Below are 12,267 nucleotides of genomic sequence, written 5' to 3' on the forward strand. Positions count from 1 at the left end.
GTACTGACAAATTAGATATTTTGCCTTCCCGGGATATTATAAATCCAACAAAGAGCTAAGAGGACAGTGAGGAATTTCTAGGTCCAAATTAGGAATCAAACAAACAAAACCTTAAAGGTGTGCTAGACAGAAAATCACGTTTACCCAAAGTCATTTCAGGGTGAAAAGGGACAAAAGCATAGGTTCTGGCCAAGGTAAGAGACATTGCAACTGCATCCCCATAGCTCACACACACTGTCGGAAGGAAATGTGGGCAGGATACAGTGCTAAGGGTAAAACAAGCCATTTCTGAGAATGACTTGTGCTCGGATTAAAGCAGTTCCAGACTGATAGTATTCTAATACTTGGCAGAAGCAAATGGAAGTTTGTTCTGGAAAAGACAAACACATATAAGACTAATAATTATTTGTTTAAATAATTACTAAAATATAAAAAGCAAACAACCAAAAATAAACAAAAAACCAAAAAGCATTATCATGAATGAAAGCAGTAGAAAAAAACTTAGACCTATAAAGATCTCAGATACTATGAATAATATATACCATATAGCTATAAAGCACCTAAGTTTATTCTGTTTAAGGAAATATTAAAAAAGCCTACAGTTTTCTTAGAAAAGGTGACTCAGATTAAATCAAACATATATAACTAAGAAGAGGAAAAAAAAAGGACTGAGAAGAAAAAAATTTGGAATTAAGAATACAGCACACAGAGTTGCACACCTTTAATCCCAGCACTCAGGAGGCAGAGGCAGGCGGATCTCTGTGAGTTCAAGGCCAGCCTGGTCTACAAGAGCTAGTTCCAGGACAGGCTCCAAAGCTACAGAGAAACCCTGTCTCAAAATACCAAACAACATGGCTTCGGGCCGTGGCAGGGTCCCGGTGAGGAGGAGCTTGGGCGTTCCCCGACCCCATAGACGCCCAGGTCGCCCTGCAGTGCTGGCTACCCCCTCCCGCCTGCCATCCCAGCTCCCATCCAGATCCTTCATCTGGCGAAGGATGGCGATACAGACGGAGACCCACATTGGAGCACCGGACTGAGCCTCCCCAAGGTCCAAATGAGGAGCAGAAGGAAAGAGAACGTGAGCAAGGAAGGCAAGATCAGAGGGAACCTTCATCCGACGATGGATGGCGATACAGATGGAGACCCACATTGGAGCACCGGACTGAGCCCCCCAAGGTCCAAATGAGGAGCAGAAGGAGGAAGAACATGAAAAAGGAAATCAGGACTGCGAGGGATGCTATCACCCACTGATACAAGGGGACTGATCTAATGAGAGTTTACCAAGGCCAGTTGGACTGGGACTGAACGAGGACGTGATCCAACCAGATTCTCGGAATTTGGCCGGATTCTCTGAACTGAATGTGGCTGGCCCGAAGTCTTTCTGAAAAGCCATTGACTATGACACTGGGACTTGTTTCCTCTGCATATACTGGATTTTGGGGATCCAGTCTGTTTGGATACTCACCTTCCTGGACCTGGAGGGAGGGGGGAGGAACTTGAACTTCCCACAGGGCAGGAAACCCTGACTGCCCTAAGGGACGAAGAGGGAGGAGGAGAGGGAGTGGGGGGAGTGGGAGGGTGTTGGGAAGAGGGGCGGAAATGAAAAAAAAACCAAACAACAACAACAACAACAGCAACAACAACAACAAACAAACAAAAAACAAAAAAGAAACAAAGAAATCAGAGTTCGTCACCAATAGGCCCACATTGAAGGACGTATTATGACTGTATAATGATCCTACAAGGGATAAGATGTCTGGGATCAAGAAAGAAATGAAAACAAAGATAAATTTAAATGAAAATTGTATAAAAACATCTTATGGGGTTTAAAAATATGTAGAATAAGAAACCATAGGAACTCTTCTTGGGAATGTAGCCCAGGGGTGGAGCCCTTGACCAGAATACATGAAGTCTTAGGTTCAATTCATGAAAGCAGAAAGAAAGGTCTGTAGGATTAATATCTTTGGGGAGTGGGAGATTAAAAGGATGAAGATACTTTAAGGTCTTTAAATTACCTAAGAGAAAACTTAAGAAAAAAATTACTATATTGACAATTTTTAAATTGTATAAGTCAAGAGCATATTGTCATTTGGAGAATAATACTAAAAATATTCAAACGGTATAACTTAAAAATCTGAGAAGAGAGAGAGAGGAAAGGAGAGAGGGAGGGAGAAAGAGAGAACAAGTAGAAAAACAACAAATCTAAAGAAAGGAAAGAAACATAAGAAAAAGAAACACACGCTTTAGGAGAAAAGCCTCTGTAAGCCTCAGTCCCTGGGAAAACAGGTTAGCAGACCAGGGTGAGCCACTGGCGTCTCGCAATTCTCATTCCATCCAGATTCCTCTGAATACCCAGCGAGCAAAATATTTACCATCTTCCTTGTGAGTGTCACTGGTCTCCCCTCTTGTTGCTTCCTGTAACTAAAAAAAGTTTGAAAATTTAGGAAGAAAGGCATTTGTGAGTGTTCAGAGGTGAGCTCCCAGGACTGGGAGTCTTTTTCCTCCAAGGTCATTCATCCCTGGAGGGGAGGGAACTAGACCTTCCAGCTGGGGTCTGAGGTTGAGCCCACTTTAAAACAGTTACAACACAAGGAGGTTCCAGGATTGCTCTAGAGCAGGGAAGAAGACTCCTTGAAAACACAAACGATCCCTAGAAGGTAAAAGGCACACCAAACACTGAACTACTGTATTTTGTTTGCATATGAATTAGATAAGGCCACTTTTTTCTTTTCCCTGTGATGGTGCACTTGTGAGCTAGGGATCAGAGGTTGACGTCTTCCTCTCCCTCTGCATCTTAGTTTTTGAGACAGGGCTTCTCATTAAACTTGTTACACATCTGTTTGATTAGCCTGGCCTGCCAGTGAGCTGGGATCCGCCTGCACTTGGGTTCCAGTAACAACCTTATGTGGCTTTTACTCATGGATCCAAACCCACGTCGTGCTTGTGCAGCGAACGCTACCCACTGAACACTCTCCCCAACCCACATCATTTCTCCAATTTTATCTTTTCTGTTGAAAGGACTCTTCTATTTATTTCATTTTCTAATAAAGCTGAGTACCAGCTACAGGAACTAACAAGAATTTTTGTTTGTTTTTCTTTTTCTCCTGAGACAGGGTCTTGCTGTATAGTCCTGGCTGGCCTGGAGCTCCCTGTATAATCAGGGTATCCTCAAACTTGCTACAGTTCTGCTTCTGCCTCCTAAGTGTTGTAATTATAGGTGTGTGCCCATCATGCCAAGCAACTACTAGAGTTTTAAGAAACTGTAAATGCCTGGCAGTGGTGGTGCATGCCTTTAATCCCAGCACTCAGGAGACAGAGGCAGATGGATATCTGTGAGTTCAAGGTCAGCCTGGGTCTACAAGAGCTAGTTCCAGGACAGGCTCCAAAGCTACAGAGAAACCCTGTCTTGAAAAACAGAAAAAAAAACCTGTAAATTAATCTGAAGCATAACTAGGCAAGAATTGAAAGAAAAAAGAAAGCCATCTAACATGCATTTAAAAATATCTTAAATGTTCATTTTCTTGGCTAGGGATATATCTCAGTGGCACAGGTCTAGACTAGCATGTCCAAGGCCTTGGGTTCTAGTCCAGCACACCCAATACAATTTACATGGCCAGAAAAAGAATTTGCACTTATTTTTGATAAACTTAGGATTATAGTAAGTTCAATTCTCTCTCTCTCTCTCTCTCTCTCTCTCTCTCTCTCTCTCTCTCTCTCTTTCTCTCTCTCTCTCCCCTTGTTTCAGGAATTAATTCTAGAGAGCTTTTTTTCTGAGAAATATTATTTAACTGTAAATTGGAATAGATATTATCTTTGTTTCCTTAAATCAATAGCAAGATTTTTAAAAAAGCAACAACAAAGATAGTTTCCTAGCACCCAAGTAGAAGTTACAATAACAAAGAAACAAATGCTAGCCTGTATTTAAAATTAGAAGGTGTTATAACACACACACATATATACTGAAAAATATTCATTCTCTCTTCACTAAAACAGCCCTGGTCACCTACCCCATTCACCCTCCCTCTGGCTGTTTTCCACAGTTCTGTTACTTATAAGATTATCAAAGACAAAGCAAAGGGAGAAGCTGTCATTTCTGTTTGACGTCATACTTGCTCACACACGATAACTTTAATAAAATGATTACATGAATTCTACTACCATTTTTTCCTCTGAAAACTTGTTATTTTTAATTTTTCCCAAATTTGGCATTACCTCTAATTTCTCATTGCCTGTCACTCCTGTACCACATTATCCCTTTCCTTCTGAAAGCCACCTTGATACGTAAGACGTGAATTAAAAAGTAAAGGTAGAAAATGTGAGAGATCAGAGAGCAAGAGATGGAGGTACTTGGTAAAGGGAAGGAATTTTATAATCAGCTCTGAATTTTTAACAGCTGCATCCCTGTTTGAGGACCAATACCTAGCACATACTGTGTTAAGGGTACATAGATAAATAAAAACACTACACAAATAGTATTAGTCTTTGGCTAATTAATACATCAGCAGGGCAGTGAATACATTACCTGTGTTCCCAGTGGACGAATGTCTAACTTTTGAGCTGGTGTGCCACCACCCTGGCTTGCAGACGTACTGGTTATTGAATCCTTTATTTCCCGGCTGGGGAAGGGAATAAAAAGTCCTTTGTTTGAGTCTATATGAAAAGGAAAGGAATACAATGAAATTATGACAGAGTTCAAAGGCAGCATGTCTTGTAGAAAGATACTGGAGGGCAAGTCACAAGACTGGGCGCTAATTCATGGCATCACCATCTAGAAACCATGTGAACTTGGGCAAATTGCTTCAGCACTATGAATTCTCTCTTTGTTAGTTCAACAGTGATAATGAAACTTAAACTACCTGTCTTTCAGCATTGAAGGAAAGCAAAAACAAGATCATGGATATGAAATGGTCTCACAAATTTTGACCTATAGACAGACATCCGGAAGGCAAATGGTACTTTGCACACTTTCTATACGAGTAAATAATGCCGCCTGACAGTAATTCAGCAATCTCCTTCCTCAGCAAATGTCGAGAACAGACTCCTGGCTTTCTCTATATCTCCAGGGCTCTAATCCACAGACTGCACTGATTCATCATTGCAAGTCTGGCTTTTCTGCCTTGATTTCTTCATTTGTAAGAAAAGAACATCTAATCAGAACCTGCTTCATAAGGAATACTAAATTCTTAGGTATCTCAGCTTTTCTTACATACAACCAGAGAAACAATGATAAAAATGAAAATAGAAAATACATAACTCCTAAGAGTAGGAACTCTGAAAGTTACAATTTTAACTTGATGGCACACAATTGTGTACTTATCCTAGTACGGGAAAGGCTGAAGCAAGAGGATCCCAAGCACGGCCTTTACAAGTTCTAGGGCAGCTGCCATCTTCTGGAGGAACGTTTGAGTATAAGTTTTTTGTTTTTTTTTTTTTTTTTTAGGGAAATTCTTTTCAGCAGGATTGTGCAAGAATCAAGATAGTTTCAAAATCTTGGGCCTTTTTCAAACAATGTGCTCTTCTGCAAGTTTTCTGGCAGCAGAAAACTACCAAGAGCCAGTGCAAATGAAAACACAGAATGGCAAAGGCAGCCTCCTGAGCAACAGCCCCTGAGTTCATTTGGGACTCTAAGATACAGCCTACTTTTTAGTTGCTTTCTGGGTTTGAAATGTCTGTAAATACAAGATAACTCTTCTATCACTGACTTTGGTAAAATTACCATTCTGAAGATAACATGAAATTCTCAAACTTTGTATTCTTTTGTAGCTTTCACTATGGCACTGTGGGTAAAACAAGGTGAAGCAGACTGGTGGGAGCAATCTGATCACTGGAGAAAAGTAAACTGATCTGGGTTCGGGCTGCCCTCATCCTCACCCTGCAGAAGACTTCTTCTGTGCAGCACTTAACACCGATTTCCAGACTCACAGGTTCTTTTTCTTTCTTTCAACCTAATTTTTGGTTTAAGAAAATCCTCCAATGTCTGAGTTCTTTGGTTCTTTGCCAAGTGCTAGCACAACTCCTGGGTTTTAGTGATAATTGAAGTCTAAATGATCCAAAATCAAAATATCCTTTTTTTGTTGTTGTTGGTTTGTTTTTGTTTTTTGAGACAGGGCGTAATAGCTCTAGTTGTCCTGGAACTAGTTCTTGTAGACTAGGCTTGCCTCAAACTCACAGAGATCCTCCTGCCTCTGCCTCCCGAGTGCTGGGATTAAAGGCGTGTGCCACCTCCACCCAGCCCAAAATCAAAGTATCTTAACTCTAGTCTCAGTTTCTCTCAACTGGCCTCCCTCTTTTAAAGATAAGACGCCAGGCAGGCCAGGCTGGCCTCCAACTCATTATGTAACTGAGGGTGACCTTGAACTTGTGAACCTCCTGTTCCTACCTTACAGGTTTTGGGATTCCAGACGTATACTGTGATATCTGGTTTATCTCTTTCTATGTCCAGCTCTAAATTTCCTGAGCAGAGCTCCCTTTAAAGGCACAAATGTACATAAGAAGTAGTTTTTAAACCAAACTTAGTATCTTCACTTACAAGACTCCTCCTGCTGGCATCTCCCCAATCTGGGCATTGGTTTTCTTCCTCAACCAATCCCTCAAAACAAGCTTGTTCTTGGATTCTCACACTGAAATCTCAATCAGTTATCAATTTCTATAGAATCACTCTTCTTGGGGTGAATGAGAGCAGAATTTTATTTTAAAAGAGATGTAATTACTGTATCATTGCTTTCATCCTTTTACAGAGTACTACTCAGTGATTCTTAGTATATTCACAAAGTTGAGTGACTATCACCATGATCTCAGTTCAGAACACTTCATTACCCTACAAAGAAACCCCTTAGTTGTTATGGCCAATTCTCTCTTTCCTGTTATCCCCTCAAAACCATCAATTCACTTTCAGTCTGCATAAGCTTGCCTGATCTAGGTATTTCAAATAAATGGAATCATACAAATATGGTCTTCTGCATATGGCTTTCATTTAGCATGATGGTTTCAAGATACAGTCTGTAGCACATCTCAGCAATTCCATGGCTGAATACTATTCCTTATATGGCTATACCATAGTTTGCTACATCATTCGTCAATCAATAGACTTTTGGTCATTGTGGATAACATTGCTTTTATTATTGTACAAGTGTCTGCATAGATGTGTGTTTTTACTTTTCTCAGAAAATAGAAGTAGAGAGGAGTTTCTGGTAACTCTATGTTTAACTTCTTGAGGAATTGCTAAACTGTTTCCAAAGATGATGTACAATTTCACTCTCCTATTAGCAATGTATGAAGAATCAATTTTTTCACATCCCTTGCTTTCACTTATTAACTGTCATTTTGAATCTTGTATTCCTAACATGTATGAAGTGTTACTATTTGCATTTCCCTGATGGTTAGTGGTATTGAATATTTCAAGTACTTGATGGTCAGTTGCATATGTTATTTTTGGAGAAGCATCCATTTAAATCCTTTGCCCACAATTTAGTCAAGTGCTCATCTTTTAAGAAATACTGTATTGATTGTGTGGGTGCCAAGATGAGCATGTGGTGGTCAATGCACAGCTTTTAGAAGTTGGTTCTCACCTTTATATTGTTAAGAGGCATGGTATCTCATTTATGCTGCTATGCTATATGCATAACCTTCGTGCTTCCTGGTGATCATCCTGTCTTCACCTCTCACTTTGTCATAGGAATGCTGGAATTTCAGATGTATGCCTCCACATCTTGATTTCTCCTATGGTTTTTGCGGACTGAACTCAGGTCTCTAGGCTTCTGCAGTTTAGTGACAATACCCCTGGACCATCTCCTGCTGGACCATCTCCCCTCATCTTTTTGTTATTGAGTTGTATGAGTTCTTTGTATAAAATGGATAGTAGACTTTTGTCAGATATATGATTTTCAAACTCCCCCCTCATTTTGTGGGTTCTCTCTCTACTTTCTAGATAAGGTTTCTCTTTGTAGTTCAGGCTAGTCTTTGCCTAACGATCCTCTTGCCTTAGCCTCTAAAGTGCTAGAATTACAAGTGTGTGTTACCATGAACAGCTGCTGTATTACTTTCTAAAATTTTGCTATATTTTCCTTATTTATCATGCATGCATGCCAAGGCATATTGTCCAGCCCATTTCTCACACCCCCATACCAAGGTGATGGGACCACAATGACTTCATAGTGCTGATATGGGGGCAGAGAACTAATAGTCGATGACTTCAGTTGCTAGCAGTCACAGCTGAGGAGGATGTTCTACTTCACATGTTTGGCCAAAAATGAGGATGAAATAAAAATGCATAGCCTATATTCCCAACAGGGAAGGACTTGCTGCCCAGCTATGGAAAGGGACTTCAGCTGTTTGCTCTCTGAGGTCTGTATCTGATACACTTACTGATGTCACACCCCCACCCCCACAGAGACAAGGTTTCTCTGTGTAGCAGTTCTAGCTGTCCTGGAACTAGCTCTTGTAGATCAGTCTGGCCTCCAACTCACAGAGATCCACCTGCTTCTGTCTCCTGAGTGCTGGGATTAAAGGGGTGCGCCACCTCCACCCGGCTGTCACACCCTTCTTAAGGCAATTTCCTTGCGGTGACCAGCTAGGCAAGGGAGAGACATTCTCACCTGTTCCATTTCTGACCTTAGGTAGTTCACCCCTTCTTATACAACCTGGTAGTCCCCTGTCCACCAAGAAGGTCATCATATTGAATTTAGTGCATATGCCTGATTGGCATAGCACATTGCAATCCAGAACTCCTAGACTCAAGCAATTGGTAGAGACATTTTGAAGAGCAAATCTCACTCTTAGAGCAGTAGCTCTGTCTCCTCAAACTGCCCCCTTCTCACTGTAAGAAAATATCACAGGCAAAAAACTTTATAGTGTTTGTCTCCAGGTTTTCTTTCCATCTTTGGGGATTTAATCAGAAGCTATTTCCTTATCTGTAGTCTCATTATTATTTCTGTCTTCAGATGGGTCCTCGTTTGACTGAATCTAGCTTGAGTTACCTCTCTAGAGACACAGCTGTTCAGGCCTCTTTAAAACAAACTGCTACCCAAAAAGATATCAAATGGAAAAAAGAAAGCATATTAAACAAGTGGTGCTGGCATAACTGGATATCACCATGTAGAATGAAAATAGACCCATATCTATTACCATGCACAAAACTCAAGTCCAAATGAATCAAAGACCTCAACATAAAACCAGTCACACTGAACCTTATAGAAGAGAAAGTGGGTAGTACACTTGAACGCATTGGCACAGGGAACCACTTCCTAAATATAACCTCAGCAGCACAGACACTGAGAGAAACAATTAATAAATGGGACCTCCTGAAACTGAAAAGCTTCTGTAAAGCAAAGGACATGGTCAACAAGACAAAATGACAGCCTACAGAATGGGAAAAGAGCTTCACTAACCCCACATCAGACAGAGGTCTGAACCCCAAAATATATAAAGAACTCAAGAAATTGGACACCAAAAGATCACATAATCCAATAAAAAAAATTGAGTAAAGACCTAAACAAAGAACTCTCAACAGAGGAATCTAAAATGTCTGAAAGACACTTAAGGAAATGTTCAACATCCTTAGTCATCAGAGTAATGCAAATCAAAAGAACTCTGAGGTTCCATATTACACCTGTAAGAATGGCCAAGATCAAAAACACTGATGACAACTTATGCTGAAGAGGTTATGGGGAAAAGGGAACACTTCTGCATTGCTGGCGGGAATGCAAACTGGTACAACCTCTTTGGATGTCAGTGTGGCGATTTCTCAGAAAATTAGGAAACAACCTTCCTTAAGACCGAGTAATACCACTTTTGGGTATATATCCAAAGGATGCTCAAACGTGCCACAAGGGCATGTGCTCAACCATGTTCACAGCAGCTTTGTTTGTCATAGCCAGAACCTGGAAACAACCTAAATGGCCCTCTACCAAAAATGGAAGTTGTGGTACATTTACACAATGGAGTACTACACAGCAGAAAAAAAAATAACGACATCTTGAATTTTGCAGGAAAATGAATGGAGCTAGAAACCACTATTTTGAGTGAGGTAACCCAGACATAGAAAGACAATTATCACATGTACTCACTCATAGGTAGCTTTTAAACATAAAGCAAAGAAAGCCAGCCTACAAACCACAATCCCAGAGAACTTAGACAACAATGTGGACACTAAGAGAGACTTACATAGATCTAATCTACATGGGAAGTAGAAAGTAGAAAAAGACAAGATCTCCTGAGTAAATTGGGAGCCTGGTGACCTTGGGGGAGGACTGAAGGGAGGGGAGAGGCAGGGAGGAGAGCAGAGAAAAATGTAGAGCTCAATAAATATCAATGAAAAATGTATAAAAAAACTGTACCCATTTTCACATGACTATAAAAATGGACACAGTTATTAGTAAAGAGGTGCTTAGCAACTCGGTCTGGGTCCCAGTCACAAGCTGAGTCAGCGTCCTAATCTGTTATACCAATATTTGCTGACCTGTCACTTGGATTTACTGCTGACACATTTCCTCATTTCTCAGATGTGTGTTTACGGCTTCTTTGTGACAGCCTTTTCTTCTCAGCTATGCCCACTGAATGCCCACTCAAGCATCTCTCACCTAGAAATCATTTCCCTGGCCCCAAGTCAGTATTTGAGAGCTACTGTTTCCTTCCCACTTCTCTGTCACAGTAGCATTCTTGTCTCAGCCTGACTTGTGACCTAATTACTCTGATAAATAGCTCAGGACTGGAAGTATATGAAGATTTGACAGTACTGTGTCATTTCCTTGCTAGCCTAACACAAGTTCTGCCCAGCAGACACAGAGCTAAATTGCTCTGCTTTGCCCTAGAGCAGAGATTGCCAGCTACCCCTGCATTGATCATTCCACTCTATTTGTTTTTTATTTTTATTTTTTATTTTTTTGAGACAGGATTTCTTTGTGTACCCCTGATTCTCCAGGAATTTGGAATTAAAGGAGTGCCTCTTCCCCCATCCCCCACCCCAGCTGCCTGGTTATCATTCTGGTCATAAATTTCCCTGACTCCACTAGGCCTTCCTGCAAGTTGTCCTCTGACCCCCAACATTACACTGTAGCATGAGTGTCCACATACAGAGAGAATAAATGAATAAACAAACAAATATGTAATAATAGAGAAGACCTTGATGTGTCTGTTAGATATAGGGATGAACCACTGAGGTGAATCTTAAAAATTGCCCCTTACCCTGTGTGTGTTCGTGTGTGTTCTTTACCACTGATCACCTTAGTTTTGAGGCAAGGTCTCTCCTGTCCCTACCTCCCCAACACTAGGATTACAAACACATGCCACTACACTTAGCTTTTTATGTGAATTCCAGGGATCTTAACTGGGTCCAGGTACCTGTCTAGCAAGTACTTTATTTACTAAGCCATCTCTCCTGCCCATGAAGCAATTTTTTTGTGACCAATCTTTCTTTCCTTTTTTAAAACAAAATATATTCTTTAAATAAGCATATATAATTAATTATCCCAGCTGGGCTTTAAGTGTGATTTTATTTAAGGACAAAAAGAATTGGCTAAAAGAATGAGCAGAGTCCCTTTGAAATCCAAATTCGTGTGTTCTATATACATACACCTATAGGATAAAATTCTCTCTGTCTTTTAAGATAGCCTCACTATGTAGTTCTGACTGGTCTAGAAATCATTACGTAGGCCTCAGGTTGGCCTCAAACTTACAGAGAGCCTCCATTTCTGCTTCCCTAGTGCTGGGATTCAAGGCATGTGCCACTCACATGGTATAAATTCTCTTTAATAAAGTATTCATTGTTCTCTACAATCTGTTCAGATTCTACCCAGTCACATTTTCAGGAACGCTGTTCATGCCAGTCAGAGAGCGCTGCTCACCCTTCTTTCAGGCCTCCAGACACTTTGACTGCTGTCTACACAACTCTTGTCATATAATACCAATGCTTTATTTGGTAATTACTCAAGCAACTGAAGACATGTTTATATAAAAATCTGTACAAGGAGTGCTGGGTATGGTTGTACACACCTTTAATCTTTGCACTCAGGAGGCAGAGGCAGGCAGATCTATATGAGTTAGAGGCTAGGAATAGCCTGGTCTAGACATCAAGTTCTAGGACAGCCAGGGCCATACAGAAAGACCTGTGGCACAAGCCTTTAATCCCAGCACTATAAAGGTAGAGGTAGTTGTATTTCTGAGTTCAAGCCAATTTTGTCTACAGAGTGGGTTTCATGACAACCAGGGATAATCAAAGAAACACTGTCTCCAAAAAAAAACACAAAAAACAAAAAAACAAAACAAAAAAAC

At 40.6% G+C, this 12,267-nt stretch overlaps 1 protein-coding gene across 4 annotated transcripts in view; it reads right to left on the reverse strand.

Annotated features, from left to right (window-relative positions):
- Lrrc36 (leucine rich repeat containing 36) overlaps positions 1 to 12,267 on the reverse strand; it is a 58,245-nt gene that overhangs the window by 16,979 nt on the left and 28,999 nt on the right. For all 4 annotated transcript variants that reach the window (XM_087900260.1, XM_087900258.1, XM_087900259.1 and 1 more), the window contains exons 6-7: positions 4,523 to 4,650; positions 2,373 to 2,421 (exon numbers count right to left, since the gene is read on the reverse strand). In XM_087900260.1, coding sequence (XP_087756386.1) covers positions 2,373 to 2,421; positions 4,523 to 4,650 — 177 coding nt within the window. The remainder of the gene's footprint in view (positions 1 to 2,372; positions 2,422 to 4,522; positions 4,651 to 12,267) is intronic.

The sequence above is a fragment of the Myodes glareolus genome, chromosome 22 (assembly GCF_982192425.1).
Source record: "Myodes glareolus chromosome 22, mMyoGla1.1, whole genome shotgun sequence".
NCBI classification, from domain to species: Eukaryota; Metazoa; Chordata; class Mammalia; order Rodentia; family Cricetidae; genus Myodes; species Myodes glareolus.